We start from the raw sequence: 19,953 nt of genomic DNA, 5'->3' as shown, positions 1-19,953 counted from the left end.
GATTATGGATTGATTAGGTAAATGTCACCGGCGGCGAAATCCGGGTGCGTCACGCAGGTGCGTAACGCACCTGAGTGACGCACCCCAAACCATTTATAGTTAGTATTTACATTTCATTGTTACGGTGTCTCTCGATTGATAGTAGCAACCATCTGAATATGTTATTTCTTTTTTGTGTTAACAGTTCAAATATATTGGGTTGATGAAATGCCCTGTTGAAATACCCAATTTATTCTTTGAAGAAATGAGGGTAACTGACAACTGATTTTAGAGTGTTGAAGGCTTGAAGCATGTTAGTTTATTCTTGATTATGAAATCTTCCTAAAATTGGATCTATATACCTATCTGGTGTCAATCCAAACTGTGTGGCTCATAAAAGCCAGATTTTGTAGTTTAGGATTGTAGTAGATTGATTAGCTTCTATTTTTAATTTGATGACATAGTTTGTCACATATTTCTCCATTTTCTATTGAAAACTCAGGATAGAGAGATTGATGGGTTAAATGAGCAATTGGAAGAAGATGCAAAATGTGTTGAACACCTGCAAGTTCATCTGTTAGAGGAGAGAAATAAAATGTCTCATGTAGAAAGAGAGAACGTGAGATTGCATAGCCAGATCGACATGTTAAGCATCTTGGTGCAGGATAATGACGACGAAGAACCCTAATTTTTGGATCTGATCGATCTCTTTTATGATCAACAAAGATCAGATGATATGTGTCTTTATACTGTCTTTTATAAATTGTTTCTTATTTGTTTGTAAATCAAATATGTTGGGAAATTTATATGTAATTACATTGGTTTGTAAATCAGACATTACTCAATAATTGTCACCCTATGTTGGGAACCTTATAAATATTTGAAATTTGATTTATACTGAATTTTCGAAGTTTTTGCGGACTGAACCATGAAAAAATCAAGTCGAGTTTGGTTTGAAATAGGTAAAATCGAGTCAGGTTAGAATTGTTGCTTATATCAGTTTTAGTGTTTGTGCCTTTTATGTTGAAATGAGATATTCTACTACATGTTTTAACTTCAAATAATAACAATTTAACTATCTTGGAACTCTGTTACAATTTATTTGTAAATTTTTATATTGTAAAGCATTACATTACCTCAAATCACAACTTCTGGTTCACAAATCACAACTTCTTTGTAACTATCCAGATTTGTTTAACCCTCTATAACTTGAAACTAAACCATTGAATCATTTCGTTCAAAATTCAAAGATTTACCTCAATCACACTTCTCTTATCAAATAACAAATAAAAAAAAGATAAATAAATTAAATGTTTGAACCAACTTAAATGAAGAATAATCTATAACAAAGATGTTGTATATATACACAGTACAGAGTTTACAGCAAAACTCAAATTGGCACAAAAGAAGACATCCTTCCAACACAACTTCGCAGAAGCACTTCAGATTTTTCTCAACCTCTTCTTCCAACAAACTAGCTTTGCGGTTTCTTTTGTGTTTTTTTCAAGAATGCGAGCTTTGAGTTGAGTCTACTTCCAAGACCACATCTGGTAGGATAATATTCACTAAGACAGGCCATATACTATGAACACGAGGCTAACAGAAAGTAGACTCCTGCAAGTTAGGCCATACAAAAAAGATTAAGACTAGTTTTGCATAAAAGGAAGAATCAAGAGAAATCCAATTACGAGCATCACCTTCAAGCAGTTAAAAATAGAGGACAAGTGTTCAACTGTAAAAAAGTTTCCAGCTGTATATGGATGAGGAAGAAGTTTCCCAAAGACATTGTTTTCAACAGATATTTTCTCTCTCATTTTAAGAGCTAGAAGCAATGCATCGGGATTTCCAACTTCAATTGCACCATTAAACCAATCACCAAGACCTGGTGCTTCAAGAATCTCATTCAAGACAGACTCTGCAGGTACCTGTAAACACCACCCAATTAATATATCATATAAATGAGTGAACACCTCAGATAAATAAGTGTACTCATGTCGAAGAAATTTACCTTGTTAATTAGTTCCAGAATTATTGAGACAGCAGGCTCTTGAAGGTACCTCTTCTTGGATGCAAGGCCAACTAGAGAACCAATGAATCCAACAATTTGCGTTGAGTTCTGGCCAGTTCTCCAATCTTCAGATAACCTTTTGGATCGTGCAATAGCACCATAAGCAAATAATCGACCCAAAAGATTATCTCGTATGTCCTATATTGGCCACCATCATCTAGTTAAATATTCAATGAAAATGAACATTATTCCATTTGGCAAAAAAATATAAAAAAATTGAGGCTTTCATTTGTAACCTGTCCTTTCATTGAAGAAGTGGCCGGCAGGGTATCTACTATGAGATTCAGCAATGCATCAATTTTGATGCTTGGGATAGAACCAACTAGGACAGATAAACTCAATGCAAAACCTTGCCTAGCACACTGTAAACGGGACAGATTAGTTAAAGAAACATCATTAACATGAAAGCACCAATGATACAGAATTTGAAGTCAGTAAATGTAAGGTAATATACCTCCCTTGATGAAGAAACGCCACGAATAAGCCTCCAATTGATTCTTCGTCAACTTTAATTTGTAATCCTGCGTGACGCATCATGCGTGACGCAACCAACCAATCAACCTGCATTCAACGAATCATGGCGAATCAATGACGTTCTGTAAAGAAATCCACACAAACAATCATATGTATAGGAAATCAACACAAACAATCATATGTAAACGAAATAAACACAAAATATAAATATAGTGTAAATTTGTGTTTCGGCCGTCGTCGTTCGCCGTTGGAGCCGCAGTTCGCGTTTGGAAGTTCTTCGCAGCTATAGACCATTGAATATGGTGGAATGGTCGACGGTGCCTCTTCGATTGGTTCTTCGGTGATGAAAAAGAAGAGAAAGTCTTCTTCGCCGCCATTAGGGTTCACGGCGGAGAAGACGGAGAAAAATGGATGAGAGAGAAAATGAATCGAAAATGAAAAAAAAATTATGACTTTATAGGGTTTAGGGTGCGTCACGCAGCTGGAGGGTGCGTGACGCAGGGGTATAATGGTCATTAAAAAGTTTTGGGGTCACCAGCGCTATTAAAATTATGAGCCCGCACCATCCGTAATTAGGCCCCTCTTTAGGGCCATTTCCTCAAATTAGGTTATGTATAAGGTAATCCAAAATATTTTGTATACAAACAACATAAAATATTGTTGTTATTAATAGTTTTTCGTCGTTAGAGAAAATTAGCAACAATAAATTAGGTATATTTTGATTGTTTATTTTATATTATTATCATTATAGCAAGTAAGTTTTATGAAAAAATTAACCTGGGTGGATTTTAAATTCTAACTCCGTCCTTAGGAGGAGGTATCTGATCGGGTTCGGGGTCGAGAATCGAGATAGAGAGCGTGTGAATACCCGATTATATTAATAATAAAAATAAAAATATTTTTTTTATATTAAAGATTAACGTGACATAATATATCAAATATTATGATAAATATATAATTTATTTTATTTAAAAAGTTTTTAGATTAAATCAAACTGGTGAGATTTGTTGAAAATGTGAAAGTATAAAATTATTATTATTATATTTTCAATGTAAAAAGTTAGCATGATGTTATCCCTTCAATATTATGAATAAAGGTGAGATTCAATCTTGTGTTAATGAAAATGAAAAAAATCCAATAATATTTGTACTGAGTATTTTATACAATAACTTTGATTTTTTTTTTATTTGAGCTAAGTCTTAATTATGTGTATGAAAAGAAGAAGATAAGATAGAGAGTGGAAGTTGACATACTTAAAAGAAACTATCCAAAAGAAAAGAAAATATATATTCTACCTTTTGTTGTAACTAGTTTTCAAACTAACTTTTTTCCTTCACTTTTATTCTTCTTCTTTTACCTCTGTTTCTTATTCTTGAGTGGGTATGAGCAAATTGAGGAGTACATCAAATAATTCAGTTTTGTATTTTTTTTTTTTTAAAAAAAACTGCCCATAATTCATAACCAGGAAGAAATACACGAAAAAACAATAGCCACATATGACTGAGTTATTCTTCTAGTCTCCTGTCCTCTTCATGCCATTCCTTCAAAACCCTAATATTTGTTCTATACATTTATTGTTACCATTTTGTTTTAGTTAGTATTAGATAAAGATGAGAATATATTTTAATTTTATTATGATTACCATCACTAATACAATCACTTTTGAAAATTATCAAAGTAAAAAATGAAAGTGATTTAGTTTTCATCTTAATAGAAAGATGTGATTAATTAGATAAGACTTTGTTAGGTGAAGCATGGATGAAAAAAAGTGATTTTTTTGATAATTTTTTTAAATCAAGTATTTTGATCAACTTTTTCTAACAACATGATTTTGATTTTTTTAACAAAATAAGCATTGCCAATAATGATGAACAATTAACTTAATTTTCCACTTAATTATATTAGAAAATGTGACAGTTTATCTAAATTTGTTTCTTATATCTTAAGTCTTAAGGCATGCAATTTAATTGACCAACTGATCAAATATTCCCATTTTAGATTCTTTAGGAGAATAAAGCACTCCATCCCACTTAGGGAACTCTTTGTCCGGTTTAGGTTTCAACTTTTTTTAAGAAGAAGAAATATACGTCCAGTTTATTCGATACTATCCTCAATTATTGTAACTAGTTAAGATTACTAAAGTAGCCTAATGCAAAATGTTGTAAAAACGAATCTATTCGACAACTCAAATCGACGATATATACTTGGTTAGTTTTCTTACCAAACGGGGCATATCGTGTAAGCTAATTAACCCTAAACCTTCCCTTAAGATAGATCTAATGAAGGTTTTTTCTAGTACCTTCTCCCTATCTCATATAAATGCTTAAGGGTCCCAAAATATTAATTCAATAATTAAGGAGTTGAGTGAAAGTAGAATTCCATCATGCATGTCCTAATCAAAGGGTATTTTTGTCATACCACTTATCTATAATAGTACTATATATATATGCACCACAAGCTCTTATATACATTCCCATGAAGATTCTCTTGTCACCCTTTATGTTCCAAAAGCCAAACCAACTTCTCATAATTAACATGGATCAAATTGAGGAACAAATAATGACCTTGCAGAAGATTATCACTGAGCTCAGGATCAGTTCACAGTTCCTCAAGAACGCGACGCGATTTCTAGTGTCGGTTTATCTGTTTTTGTTCTTGTTTTCGCAGTTTTCTTCATGGTATTGGTATCCTTCCTTTAACATCTCAACAATCTTAAACCATGCTAATGATAAGAATTGTATTTTCCTTATTTTCAATGGTCTCCTAATCTTTCTCGCTATGACTTCTGGCCTCCTCAAATTTTCATCTTCCTCTGATCTTAAAGATCGACATCAATACGATATTGGTCTTCATCATGCACCGTTAACATTTGATGAAAAGGAAAGAGAAGTAGATGAAGGAGAAGATTGCTCTGTAGAGGATAATAGTCATTGCATCTCGGTTGTGACAGATGAAAATAAAGTTGAAGATGAAGAAGAAGAAGAATTAGTGGATTTGGATAATGAAGAATTAGACAAGCGATTCGATGAATTCATAAGAAGGATGAAGGAAGAGATGAGGGTAGGATCTGATCAAAAACAGCTAGTCATTTCATCTTTATGACAAAATATGTTATATAATAGAAGCTTGTATTATAAAAATATGTTATTTTGTTAATAAATATATCTTCATCTTAGCCTTGAGAGTTAATATGTACATATCTCATAGGCATGCATGATGTGTATACATAAGTTTCTTTTCTTGTACAAACTCGAAATCAATTCCTAGCTAGAGAGTTTGAAGGATGAACGATGATGCATCTGTTGGAAGAGTTGAATAAATTCTTTCTAAGAAAGAAAATAATCGACAAATCAAAACTCGATAAGGAGAGATGGAGACTTAGTAGTGGAACTATAAGAGTATTAAAATGGAATGAACAAAGCGGATGAACCTCCAACTAGCTTTGTTCTTTGATCTCTTTAGTAGTTTATCATTTGATTGATTCATGTGACAACTAATGTCATTACTTGTAACATGGTTAACTGTTGTACCATGGTCAATGCAACATTTGTGTTGGATTGAGGATCAATAAAAAAAAAATCATCTTCTTTTCAAACAAAAACCAACTAAGGTATAAACTCCTATGTATAGTGTCGGTTTACCTTGTTTGATCGGGTGAGTGGCAGCCGATGAATTTGAAAAAACCTCTTTACACTGTCCAGTGGTCAAGAAATGCAAAGCTATCCTTTTCAGTTTCCCCACCTAAATGGATATTTTTCACAGCATTTAAGTTGAGACTTGAGAGGGGGACCTTCTTCTCCATCCATTTATCTATCCATCAATGTTAGGTTTCTCTGTTATATGATCAAAGCAGAGTTGAAATAGTACTTGGGTCTTACACAAATCCTGCAACGGACCATTTATAACCACTAATCCAGATGAATTCTGAGAGTTATGTAGGGTTCATAAATTTGGTGGGGCATGCATGAAAATTAAAGATAAACACTAAAAACATGAAATGCTAAAACCTAGCTTATTCAACCATTGGTCAATTTGAAAACAATTTCTTCTTTTATTTTTATTTTATGTCTCATAACGTTATCTCATCTACATTGTCTGATGAGAAAATCAAATAAGTGATTGTCCATACACTTATTCATCTGGAAGAAACTCAATAAATGTATGGATAACATACGAGTTTCAAGAGATTGGAATGGCCTACAGCCTACAAAATTGGGTCAATAGTAATACAAACTAGAAGATCTACGAGATATTGGAATTGGTTGATTTGCCTCGTAACAAGTTTGTTGTTAGTTGTTTTTCTAGACTCGAAACAATGGTTCTATTGAACCAGATATTATGATAGCAAATTTGTTGCTAAGTACTACACTCAGGGTACAACATTGATTATAAGGAAATATCTGGTCGTCATCTGCTTGAACTATTTTAGCATTATGAAATGAAATGAATGAATATGAAGAGTGTAAAACTTATGTCAGGCTATGGAGGATTTCTCCTAGTCTTTCATCTAAAGGATTAGGTCATTCCTTTCATATCTCTTCTTGCTTTCTATTATCCCATATCATTTTAAATGTTACAGTGTCATATGAACATTCCACAATGGATTTTGGAGGGTATATACTCATCTGTTAAGAATGATAGTGAATGGACTGAAAGTGCTTCAATCTCAAACTTAACTCCTCTTTCCAGCAGCTTCTCCAGCTCCAACCTAAAATGACCACCAACCAACCAATTCATCACTCAACTTTTACATTCTTTAAATTAATTAAACAAGAGAAACGATTTGTTCATCATGATCAACCTCCAATGTGGCACTTCGCGTTGTAAATAGCATCTAAGCAGCATTGATTCGGTTCTCGTCTTGTCTGATGTCAAAAAACAAAAGAATGTTCAAAACAAGATCACAACATAAGAATGTTTAAGCTTTCCCATCCCTTTTTGGCCCTATTTCTACAATAGCATATGCCACTTTCGCGTTGATTATGGTTTTAAAGAAATTATAAAAAAAATTTAAGAATGATGAAGAAAGCAATGAGCAATCTAAATGCAATGCCCAAGAAATATACCTTCTTTGGTTAAGGGAAACAAGCACTGCTTTGGAAGATCGTATTTATCTGAATCTGAAGGAAAAGCACCCAGCCATTGGATCTCTGGAACTCGTAGAAATTTCACATCATATGCCATTTGCTGCTTACAGAAATATTCAGATCACCAATCATAACCAAAATATATATAATGTTAATTCAGGAGTCCTAACGTCTCAAATCCTTACCATAGAACCAAATTTGTATGTGGTCAAGATGTCAAATCCATATGGATCACAATCTACCAAGCAATAGGTAGGCAACCGCAGTTTTTCTGTTAGAAGTCTCAAAAACCTGACCAGATTCATAGAAGAACAAGAATATTAAATTACCAAAAAGATGTGCAAAACTAAGACCAAGTTGTTCTAATCAATTTTTGTAGTTATCTAACCCCAGATAATCCATTTTTTTTCATGAAACACGTTTTTCTTAATCAGTATAAGTTTCAAAAAAATCAAAAAAACTCTAAGAGAACTTGCCTTCTTGTAGGAACATCCGGATAGCCTCGTCCCTGTTGAAATATGGTTAAAACTTGCATTGAAGTAGAGTAGAAGCTAAATTTATACTTACAGTAATCACGATACAACGATTTTTGTTGCAGAACTCATCATTGGCAAGTCGTTGAAACACTGAAAGAGAAAAGGGCTAAGATTGAATTACCAAAAATGGGCAGCTTAAAATAAAACAGAAATCTTAGAAGATACAAACTACCTGATTCCTTCTCAACAACCAATATGTAGTCTGCAACAGTAACCACATCTATGTACACGAGAAAGGGGAACATAATCTGTTTTTGACATAAGCTAATTTAAATAAAATGATTTTCTTTTTGAGACCATGGTTTTCAAGGGGCTTTAAGTGGGATCGAACTTGAGACCTCAACTTCTTACCACTTGAACTAGCATGGGTGGGTCCTTGACCCATTATAAGAGTAATAGTACAGTTTATATTCTCTTATGTCTTAAGAATGATATTATGGATACCTTTAACTTCTTCAACATCTACTGGGATAGGATAGGCCTGCACAGATGTAGGAATTAGTAAGATTGTGGTTCCATCAAATTCATGAAAGACATCGCTTTTTAATTACATTGTTGGGACTGCTGATGCAATCGACCTTCCTTCCACCTTCTATGAACCTCAGCCACCCCATCACTAATCTAAGATCAGTAGTTAAATTGATACAAACCTAAATAGATCAGGTAACACTAACAGTAGGAAGTTTTTTATGGAAATAAAATAGTAAATAGCAGTCACCAACAAAAAATCAAGTCTCCAATAAAGGAAAGCATGAATGCATTCTTTGAAGGAGAAAAATGTTGGCAATTAATGCCTTTGTAATTCTCCATTGACCCATTAAATAATTACAGACTCACCCTTTAGCAACGGACACCTGCACAAAGAAAACATGAAATGTTATAGTTTGTTTACATCTACCCTAATAGAACTTATCATAATTTCTTATAAACTAAGCTTTATGGAACATGCCTCTGGCCAGGAGACCAGATCCTTAATGTTTTGCTGCCAATATACAAATGTATCCATCTTTTGGGAAGGGAATTGTTAATACAGTCAAACAGAAATCGAGGTGTGTAAACTCGTTATTGAACTCTTACCACGTTCAGGTTGTGGCGACTGCATTGCAACAGGATACAGATATCATTGATTGCTCGGTCTACAACTGCTTGTTCTGCTTTGCACAGAAAATAAAGTTAAATAGAGAATCGGGAAACAGAAAAATGGACACCAGTAAATGCTAAAGTGAGTTTAAGGCAATAAATTTTAGAAAAAATGGACTAATGATACAATATTTTTAAAAAAATGACATTTTTTTTTGCTGTAGAGTATTAAACTTATGCATATCACGCAGTTTTGAGTTATATTCACCCTGAAAAGCAGAAGGGTGCATGTAATAAATGTCTCTTTTTGATCCATGCCTGCCTTCCTGTAGAAGTTTCTGAATAATGAGCAGTACCCTAAGCATAACATCTGAAACACACATAAGCAGAGACAGATTAATTAATCCAATAATATTATAAAGTCAAATAGAAGTTAGCTTCTTTACAACTCAAATCTTCAAAAGATGGAATTATGCTTCAACAAATCAAGAGCAACAAACCTAGTCTATGTACATGGCATTCTCTTTGCATACCAACAATTTCCTGTCCCTTTGAAGAATCAGACTTGCAATCACTGCATCATAGTAACATGAACTTCACTGTCAAGCTAGTAGATAAAATTTATCAATTCAAAGAATATATAATGTTAAATGTGCAACCAGCAGTCATAAAATTCATACGCAGGAATAGACATCCTGTAAACTTCAAAATAAACCCATTTGACTTAGATAAAAGTATGGAGACAAAGGTAGAGTAACCTGGCCTTGGGCTAGGTGTCTTAACTAATAGAAGTATCTAGAATAGTAAAAGGTTAGTATATAACCAACTCAAAGGCTATAGTATAGACATGATATGAATCAAAGGGGCACAACACAACCCCTCAGTTCTTCTTCTTCTTCTCTATCTGATTCAATCTCCTTCTTCCCTTAACTTTGTTCTGCTTCTACCATAATCCTCCTTTATATGTTTGATGATTCTAGTAATTCTCAACAGATTGTCCAGCTTGCGTCTTCCAATCTCAAGTCAGACATCACACATTGTTATCTTATCTGTTGTTAAATTTGGTGTTTATCCGCTAATTAAATTCCATTAATGTGGAGTATTAATTAATTAATTAATTATCACTTGCAAGTATTCCTAACAGCAACTGTACCATTTGACACGAGTGTTTGTGATGAGCACATAAGATTTCTGAAATGATGAAAGCAAGACAAAATTCTAACTTATAAGTAAATAGAAGGTTTTATCAGCTTTACCACTACTTCACGTGCCTAATCGGACGATATATACAATTGTCGTCACCTTCAAAACAAGCTCTAATCTGAAAAAAACTGAATAATGAGGGTTCGAAGAAACTTACCAGCGGCTAGTAACATCGGTGCAGTAATTTCGGAAGCGATCGATGAAGATCAATGGCGACCTTCCATTGCACAGATCCTCGAGTATCGCTCGAGTGATCGCTGCGAGATTACTTCAGCATTCAGGAGCGATAAAACGCATAAACGAAAAGGAAAAATCGTAAGATGAAACGATTCGACGAGTATCGAGTGATGAAAATCAAACCTCTGATCTTCTTCAACAGATCGCTAGGCTTTGTATTGGCGCGATCTATCTCCATCGTTTTGCGCTCTACACCTTGCTGCTGCTGTTAGTTACTATTTCAGAATTGTCTTGGCGGGAAAATGTTCTCAATCATTTTTTTAAATTGTTTTTTATTTTTAATAACTTAGGGCTAGTTTGACTAGCAGCTTTTTATTGCTCAAACTGAATTAAATAATCATATTATAAGAAAAAAATATATATTAAAACAAAAGGGAAATCTGATGAAATGACCCTAATAATTGCCTTAATTGTAGAGATGATCAGCGCCTAATAAAATTGCACAAATGACAATTTTCTATTTTTTAGACAAAAATACTTCAATCGCTTAACGTAATGCTGCGTCACGTTACGCGACGGGATCGTGTCGTCACGAAACGGGTTGTTTTTGTCTGAAAAATATGAATTTGGCATTTGGGCCAGACACTGTTATTTATTCAGTTAAGACCATCATTATAGTTATTTCATCAAATTTGTAAATTTGTATGATAGGGACAACCAAGGTAAAGCAATGCATGACCTACCACTTGTTTAGGAGAAGGAAATAATAAAAAAATCATAATAAAAATAATTAAAAAAATGTTCATGTCGGCCATGTACAAAAAATTCCCAAAATTGACCATTTTTTTTAATTTATATATTTTTTTTAAACATGATTATTTTATATTTCTCTCGTAGATGTGACTGAACTTAGAAGAAGGAAATAAAAAAAATCATAATAAAAAAAATTAATAAATTAAAAAAAATGTTCAATGTCGGCCATGTACAAAAATTTCCAAAAATTGACCAATTTTTTTAACATGATTATTTTGTATTTCTCTCATAGATGTGACGAATTTACTTTCTTCATTTCTCTAAGCAAATTATCCTTAATCAATCTAAGAGTCCACTTTTATTTTTCTCTTAAAAAAGCTACCACCGACCAAACTTGTGAAATAGCAAAAATGACACCTATAACTTTACAAGATATTCAAAATAAACTTAAGCATTTGAATAAACTTTCAATCAAAGAATAGTTATAAATACTTTTATATTAAATTTTATTGGATAGAATAGTTTATGTGAAATATATTTTCATAAAAATAATAATTTGATTTTACTATTAATTTGTTCACGAGGGCTAATAATTAAGGACATCAATAAGGCCGAAAATGCATTTATTTATCATGTATCTTGTTTTATTTGAGAATTTTTTATTACCATCTTCGTCAAGTTAGGTTTTGAAAATTACCACAGAGCTATGATAAAATTATATAAATGTAGGTTTTATATAATTTGTATTATAAATAAATTTTATAAAATATAAAAAAATAAATAAATATATCGGTGATTGATGATGTTATATATTTAATTGTATTTGTTAATTCGGATAGAATCGAAAAGAAACAAATATTATTCTTGCTCCTTCTCTAGTTAATTACCGGTCAAATCATAAAAAATGATTAAAACGATACAATTTGAATCAGAAACCGCGAGATAGATTAGAGTTGTTATCCTTATTTATAATGTCGAGAATTGAGAATACTTCGTGCTAATTTTTTCTATAAAATAAACTATGAATTTTTAAAAAAATATGCACAAATCGGACTAATTATTACCTACATCTTTTGTTATAACTTTTTCTTACTTGTTCAATAATTAATTTGCTTAAAACATTGCTTTAACACAATAATATAAGATTCCAACTCAATTATATAAATTTATTTATTCGGTATTCATAAATTCAACAGGTCAAACTTATGGGTGCATCTAGGTTAGGATTGAGGTAAGTTCAAGCCCACTCGAAAAAAAAATACTAAAAATTTGCACAACCCTTTGATTTTTGTAATTTATTTTTCTAATTTTTAAAATTATGAAAAAATATATGTTAATTTATCCGATTCATTCCTAAATTTTCAAAAAAAAAATAGGTCAACTTCAAATTCTGGATAGTTTGTTGTCAAACATATGGCTTTGAATTGCACACATGCATACAACCTTATCACGACGAGTCAATCTATTAAAAAAATAAAGATGAAGAAGAAGTTGAAAGTGATTGAGTGACAAAATTTAAGTATTTTGAAAGTTCAATGGAGTAAATATAATTGTAAGAAACATTCAAGGGCATATGTAACATAACTTATCATATTCCCACTCAACTACCTTTCTCTAGTTAAATCAAAGTTGCAACTCTCGGTCTCAATTCTCACCTACAAGACTCCTTTTTGGCATATGATTGTATACTTTGCTCTTGAATGTTAGTCAATAATTTAGGTCATGTTTGGTTGTGTAAGTAGTATTAGATCTAGATCTCTATGATATTTTGTGGGTTATTTGGTTTGAGATTTGTTAGAACTCTAAAGTGAATGAATGAATTTATGTCTAATATCATTTACTCGAAAGATTCATCAAATGACCGAGTTCAAGGCAGTCAAAGAATGAACCAAACTCGAATTTATAATTGTTCATTCTAAGTAATATTATCACTTATTTATTATAATTTAGAATTTAATATCATTTCAATACTTTGTGACAACAATTTTTGGTTAATTCTATCCAAAAAGTCATAAATTTGTTTTAATATATTGGGGTTTATTTAGAGATTTAAAATAAATTGAGTTTGCATAACTTAAAAGATTTAACCTTCAATATTTTTAACATTTATTCTACTGTGATTATTATAAAATTGATAAATTAGCTTAAAAATGTCAATTTGTATTTTACGGTGACATGATCATCCGGGACCACATTATTTCACTAATAACCTTTTTTTAAAGTTAAAACGAGATCTTTTGAATTTATTTTAACGACTTTTTAATTAAAATTAAGATCTATGTCAATAGTTATATTTGACATTCTGTCACATTTTTATTTCATTTATTTCTAATCCACTCATTTCTTTTTTACATTTCCCATTAGTATATTAGTTTTTTTTTCAAGTCCTCTTAACCATTTTTTAATAGATTATAATAGATAGCTAATATAATAATATTGTTATGTCCTTACGCTAGGTGTCAATTAATGTAGTGTTTACGGTTAGAATGATTGAGAAACTAAATAAATTTTTTGTATTTTTTGATTAAATATATTTAAATTTTTTAATATGTCTTGTCACAAAAATCTTCATATAATAACGCAATTAATTAAAAAATATTTTTTTATCTAGATAGTCATATATAATAAAGGACATACAATAATATATATAAAAATTATAAAACATGAAAACAAGTTAAAGTATTATATTATTATTGATATAGTTTCCATTACTTCATTTCACACCTATATTTTTACTACTCTGGTGAGTTTTAATTATACAAAGATTAAAATATTATATTTAATGTTATCTAGAAATTAATATTTTGTCATAATTAGATTTTTTTTTTTAAATTTAAATAAAAAAAATGATTGAAAACAAAATTTTATAATAATCTTTGTTATTATTTAATATCTAGAAATCAAAATTATTTATTTTGTATAAAAAAATTTCATTGAAATATATTGAATTAAAATAATAATTATTTTTGTATATTCAAATAAACTACATAAAAAAAAAAGTGAAATCAATTTTTAATTTTAGACCAAATATAAAAAATATATAATTATTTCACACTCTTATTTTTAAAAGTAACATGCCTATATATTATTTTTATTTATTAAAAACATATAAAAAGATGTGATGGATATTAAGAGAGTAGAGTACTCATATTCAAAAGAAAAAATAAATCTTCAAACAAATCAATCTCACCTAGAGCAGCAAGAAAATAGTAAGTCCTCTCTCTCTCTCCTCCCTCTCTCTCACACACACAAATATTTTCATCTTCAAATCCAAAACTGGAAGAGCTTCAAAAGGTGTTTTAAAATGAACAATGAAGTGATCTGAGATCTGGGTTTTCATTAATGGAGTAATCTTAGCTATCTGCTTGAATCTTCTTGCTTACTTTTGTTCAATATTTATACTTAAGCATTAATCTTCTTTAGTTCGATTTGAAGATTTTTCTTACTTCTGATTCAATCTTGGATTTCTTCTTCATCATCATCACATGAATTCGTTTCTGGGTTTTTAGCATCTCTGGATTTGGAGTTCAGATTCAGTTTAAAATTGTGGGTTTTGATTAACTTTTTATCAGTGCAGCTCAAAAGATAATAGATTAAATATGTTAATGGAATTTCTTTTGAATTTTTTAAGTGTGTAGTTTTAAGTTAACTCTCCATCCCTTGTTATATAAATATTGCAACTACCCGTCTTAATTTATTTGTCTATTTTGTAGAAGAATATTATAATATTGTTTGTTTTTTTTAATATAAAATATACCCCTAAAGAGTTGCATCATTTATAAATTGAGTCTCAAAGTTTTGTGATCAAACATAAAACTGAATATCTAGTTTATTGAAAACGATTTGCAACCCTTTATGTAAATTCAGGAAGAAAAAATGTAATAGAAAACAAATAAGATATTTTACAAAATTAACGAGACAAAAAATGAATCAAACCATTATAGATTGTTATTTTGGATTCGATTCGTAGTTAAAACTTGTTACGTTGGTAATGGTAATTGGGATTAAAAAAAAATCTCTGTATGACTCATCAATTTCTTGTTTTTGACAAAGATTTCAATTATTGAAGTTATTGAAAATCTTTCTTTAGTTGCGATAGAGTATAAATTCGGTTGTTTTGATGTTATTCCAAATTTTTTCTTTAGCTTTTTTAACTTTATAATAGAGTTTTGTATTTCTTTCTTTTGAAGGGAATGTTACAATAAAAATTAATTATCTTCCTTCCTTAATATTTTGAATTTTTGAGACTTTGCAACACTATTTTTTCATTGGAATGCTGCATTTTATTTTATTTTTCAATTTCGACTTGCAAGTTTTGGATTCACAATTTGTAGAACTTTTGCATTAATTGTGGTTTTCCATGTATAAAGTTTTGTTTCTAAAAAAGAAGCTGGTGACAACCATAAACAAAGTTTGATAAAATCTTTTTACCATTTGAGCATGTATCAATTGTTTGGCTTATGTGAAATTTCAGGGTTTCCTATAATGGCAGATAACAAAGAAATGCCCTTAGGATCATTATCTTCCTCATCTTCCTCAACAAAAACCCCATCTTTTCAAGGAAGAAGAAGATTCGGGGCTCGCAGAAGCAGAAGTGCTCCAAAGGAACTGCAACTCCCCGTTGAAATCATAGAAAACGAAAAAAAACCCATCATTTATTCGTCGAATCCATACAAGTTTTTGGAGAGTAGGATTATTCTTAACCGCCTACATGGGTGTCGGCACAATCTGTTTCTACCTACTCAGAAACCAAATGTCTGGACGTAAAACAAATGGATTTCTCGATGCTATCTATTTCTGCACAGTAACCATGACCACAGTTGGTTATGGTGATATTGTGCCCAGCACTGTACTTTCAAAGCTCCTAGCATGTGCTTTCGTCTTCACAGGAATGGCTTTAGTTGGATTCATACTTAGCCATGCAGCTGATCATTTAGTTGAGAAGCAGGAAATTCTGTTAATCAAGGCATTGCATATTAATGAAAATGTTGGTCCTGATGTGCTTGAAAAGGAGGTTGTAACTAACAAAGCGAAATACAAATGTTTTGTTGTGTTGTCTGTTTTATTGGTGATGATAGTAACCGGGACTGTTGTCTTGGTGAAAGTTGAAAAGTTTGATTTAGTGGATGCGTTCTATTGTGTGTGTTCGACTATTACCACTCTTGGATATGGAGACAAGAGCTTTTCTACTAAAGGTGGTCGTGTTTTCGCTGTGTTTTGGATTTTGACCGGGACTATACTCTTAGCTCAGCTTTTTCTTTACCTTGCTGAGATGAACACTGAGAGAAGACAAAAGGAATTGGTGAAATGGGTTCTTGATAGAAAGATGACTAGAAGGGATTTGGAGATTGCTGATATGGATAATGATGGGGTTGTTGGGTAAGTTGTTGTTTTACTTACTGAAATGGTTACCTTTTGGTTTGTTTGTTGATTGCTGGTGTGTTTGTACAGGCCAGCTGAATTTGCCATATATAAGTTGAAGGAGATGGGGAAGATCAGTCATGAAGATGTCTCTTTGGTGATGAAAGAGTTTGATGGTCTTGATTTTGATCAATCTGGAACATTATCCTGCTCTGACATAACACTTGCCCAATTGTCTTCTTCACGGCATTCCTAAACAGCAAAAGATTATGAAATTTCACTTCAAAATATTCAATGTATTTCCTATTCATATAGATTTGAATCATATTATTGGATGCCTTTGTCCTTTGCTTGAATAATTGATGAAAGGGGAACATATCAATGCATATCATGATAAGGTATAATTGTATAAATTTGGCGGTATTTGATAAGGAAAAATTCAAAGGACGAATAATGCTGAATTGATTTAGACCTAATGCATATCGAGTTTCTAAGTTTCAATTTGACAAATCTAGAACGAATTAATGGTAAACTATAACAAATTTATTTCATGAGTATGAGAACTAGTACATGTTGGTTATGATTATCGGATATTTTAAGAACAATTAGGAAGAAAGGAAACATTGAAAAAAATGAGAAGGACAACAAGATTTATTGTAGAGTAAAAATTTTAAAAATCTTTAAGTGTTAACTTTTACAAGCAACCTTTATAAAGTTGTTTATTAGCCTAGAAACCTTAAATATACATACAAGCCCATTAATAATTAAATAAATCCTAATTGTATAAAAGACAATAAAGACTAAGAACTTTTAATTTGTTGACAATCAATACTTAGACTCACAATCTCCCCCGTAAGCTTGATTTGGTTCAAGATTCTTCACGTCGAGTAGCTCTCGCATCTCCGCGAATTTGACTATTGATAGCGTCTTGGTGAGAATGTCCGCATGTTGCTCTCTGGAGTGGTGGTGCTTACGAACTCTATGACGATCTGTCGGTTCTCGACACATTCACGGATGAAATGGAACCGAATGTCGATGTGTTTGCTCCGTCAATGAAACACCGGGCTCTTCATTAATGCTATTGCGGACTTGTTGTCGACTTAGAAGGTTACTGGCATCGACTCGCATCTGAGCACCTCGCTCAACATATTTCTTAGCCAAAGTCCTTGACACGACGCTGTAGTAGTTGTCATAAACTCCGCCTCACCTAAAGATAAAACAACAATTCGTTACTTCTGAGATTGCCAGGTGATCAGATTCCAGCTGAGATAAAATATCATTCCTCTAGTTCTTTTTCTGCCGTCTGTGTCACCGGTTAGGTCGGTAAAACCAACGAGTTCTTCAACTTCTCGTCATCTTCTTAACCAAATCTCATAGCTCGTCGTTCCCTTCACGTAACAAAGAATGTGCTTTATTGTCTGTGTAGAGTGGTAGGTTGCTCTATGTATCGACTCAATATGCCAACTGCATAAGAGATCTTAGGTCGAGTGTGCGTCAAGTATCTGAGACACCCAATGATACATTTATAATCTTTCGGATCCACTAAGCTTCCTTCCACATCATTTCCGAGCTACAACTTTACTTTTATCGGACAATTGCTCGAGTTGCAATCCTCCATTGCAAATTATTTCAACACCTTCTTTGCATGCTTCACCTTGATGCTATTTTTTCATCTGGTCCACCTCGATACCAAGGTAGTACGAAAGTTGCCCGAGATCACTCATCTCAAACTCCTTCATCATCTATTTTTTTAACTCCTTAACGCCCTTGATGCTTGATCCTGTCATGATCAAGTCGTCGATATATACGCCAACAATGAGTACTTCTTCTCCATTATTTCTTGTGTACACAACATGCTCTTAAGAACATTTCACGAAACTGAGATTCCTCATTCTCTTTTTGAGGCAAGTGTTCCACGCCCTTGGTGTTTGACGTAGTCCGTAGAGTCTTGTATAACTTGTACACCTTATGCTCTTTATTTTTGATGATGAAGCCTTCAGGTTGAGCTACGTAGAATTCTTCTTCGATGTCACCATTGAGAAATGCTGATTTGACATCCAAGTGGTGGATCTCCCATCCACGCCACGATGAGTTGTGATAGAAAAAATTAGCCTAACTGTGTCAAATTTTGCCATCGGTACAAATGTCTCCTCAAAGTCAACGCCTTGGTTCTGCACATACCATTTTGCCACCAATCTCGCTTTGTGCTTGAGGATGTTGCCTTTGCTGTCTCTTTTTAACTTGAAAACTTACTTTAACTGGTTTTGTGACCAAATGTTAAGTAGGTGAGCTCCCATGTCTTGTTCTTTTGATAGACTCGAGCTATTTCTACTGCTATTCGGTTTCCGCCTCATTCTACTGCTATTCGGTTTCCACCTCGTGATATGTTGTTGGCTCGTCGGTGGCGAGCAATAACAATTCATCATGTTCCATCTCTACTAGTGATGCCTCCACATAGACATCTTGTAGGATTCCAAACTCTACAGAATTTGTATGAGCTCGTTGTTGTCGTTGCACCACTCCCACTTCTTCTCTTCATCAAACACGACAACTCTACTTGCATAAATTTTCCCGCAAGCTGAATCAAGAAGCTTGTGCACCTTACTTGTGTCTTCAAACTTCACATTTATGGTGATCTTCTCATCGAGCCCATTGGACTTCTCTCGATGACTCGTCATATGGTTGTTTGCTCTATTGTCAAGGTACCACACGTCAATGTGATTATACACATCGCCACTTGCGAAGAGGTTCTTCATGACTATCTATTAATTGATAAAAACCGTATATGGTTCATACTTAGACGATTCTTACACAAACTCTTTGGATAAAGCATTCGTCACTCCCTCAACAAACATTAATGTTGGCTCCTTGTCATAGAAGATGGCGATGTTTGCATCATCGTCTTTGGGAAAAACATTCATCACCCCCTCATTAAACAATAATATTGGCTCTTCGTCATAGAAGCTAGTGATGTTTGCCTCATTGAGCCTTTTGTTAGGGAACTCGGACGCGTAGTTCCCGTACTTTTGACAAGCGTAACACTTCATTGTGCTATTATCTTTGCGGGGCTTAATGTTTTATTGTCAATGTTGTCTTTCTCTACAACCTCAACCTTGCCCTTTTCCACGACCTCGTTTATCTTTACCGTTGTTGCCGCTACGACTCGACGATCTAGAAAAAAAAATGACTTCTCCTTTTATCTTCATTCGTGACATCCATTCATCATGCGTATGAG

The 19,953-nt window shown here is 32.6% G+C and overlaps 3 protein-coding genes across 4 annotated transcripts; 2 read left to right on the top strand and 1 right to left on the bottom strand.

The window, feature by feature from the left end:
- Positions 1–5,056: 5,056 nt before the first annotated feature.
- On the top strand, positions 5,057–5,623 carry LOC124946231. The gene has a single exon (XM_047486798.1). It carries the CDS (start codon positions 5,057–5,059, stop codon positions 5,621–5,623), a length of 567 nt encoding a protein of 188 aa, XP_047342754.1.
- Positions 5,624–6,822: 1,199 nt separating this feature from the next.
- On the bottom strand, positions 6,823–10,898 carry LOC124945447 (meiotic recombination protein SPO11-1). 2 transcript variants are annotated; one of them, XM_047485891.1, is made up of 15 exons: positions 10,788–10,898; positions 10,585–10,684; positions 9,725–9,798; positions 9,493–9,594; positions 9,222–9,295; positions 8,982–8,998; positions 8,696–8,765; positions 8,589–8,625; positions 8,317–8,364; positions 8,176–8,234; positions 8,085–8,116; positions 7,794–7,899; positions 7,588–7,711; positions 7,323–7,386; positions 6,823–7,229 (listed from the first exon to the last, which is right to left on the bottom strand). In XM_047485891.1, the coding sequence occupies exons 1-15, from the start codon at positions 10,840–10,842 to the stop codon at positions 7,103–7,105; spliced, it is 1,089 nt and encodes a 362-aa protein (XP_047341847.1). In that variant the 5' UTR covers positions 10,843–10,898; the 3' UTR covers positions 6,823–7,102. The 2 variants fall into 2 exon arrangements, with proteins under 2 accessions (XP_047341847.1, XP_047341848.1); XM_047485892.1 differs by having other exon boundaries at positions 7,588–7,708.
- A 3,582-nt stretch (positions 10,899–14,480) lies between these two features.
- LOC124945029 (two-pore potassium channel 1-like) lies at positions 14,481–17,053 on the top strand. The gene is made up of 3 exons (XM_047485395.1): positions 14,481–14,566; positions 15,832–16,736; positions 16,809–17,053. The coding sequence occupies exons 2-3, from the start codon at positions 16,069–16,071 to the stop codon at positions 16,972–16,974; spliced, it is 834 nt and encodes a 277-aa protein (XP_047341351.1). The 5' UTR covers positions 14,481–14,566; positions 15,832–16,068; the 3' UTR covers positions 16,975–17,053.
- Positions 17,054–19,953: the final 2,900 nt, after the last annotated feature.

The sequence above is a fragment of the Impatiens glandulifera genome, chromosome 7 (assembly GCF_907164915.1).
Source record: "Impatiens glandulifera chromosome 7, dImpGla2.1, whole genome shotgun sequence".
Classification (NCBI taxonomy): domain Eukaryota; kingdom Viridiplantae; phylum Streptophyta; class Magnoliopsida; order Ericales; family Balsaminaceae; genus Impatiens; species Impatiens glandulifera.
This window is presented reverse-complemented; position numbering and strand designations above follow the sequence as displayed.

What these genes read in the sequence shown, in the direction of transcription:
- LOC124946231 (XM_047486798.1), top strand. Translation starts at nt 5,057, where the DNA reads ATGGATCAAATTGAGGAACAAATAATGACCTTGCAGAAGATTATCACT.
- LOC124945447 (XM_047485891.1), bottom strand. Translation starts at nt 10,842, where the DNA reads ATGGAGATAGATCGCGCCAATACAAAGCCTAGCGATCTGTTGAAGAAG. An exon ending in TCTGTTGAAGAAGATCAGAG is followed by an intron (nt 10,685 to 10,787) that starts GTTTGATTTTCA and finishes GTAATCTCGCAG; the next exon opens with CGATCACTCGAGCGATACTC. An exon ending in GCATCAGCAGTCCCAACAAT is followed by an intron (nt 8,626 to 8,695) that starts GTAATTAAAAAG and finishes ACATCTGTGCAG; the next exon opens with GCCTATCCTATCCCAGTAGA.
- LOC124945029 (XM_047485395.1), top strand. Translation starts at nt 16,069, where the DNA reads ATGGGTGTCGGCACAATCTGTTTCTACCTACTCAGAAACCAAATGTCT. An exon ending in GATAATGATGGGGTTGTTGG is followed by an intron (nt 16,737 to 16,808) that starts GTAAGTTGTTGT and finishes GTGTTTGTACAG; the next exon opens with GCCAGCTGAATTTGCCATAT.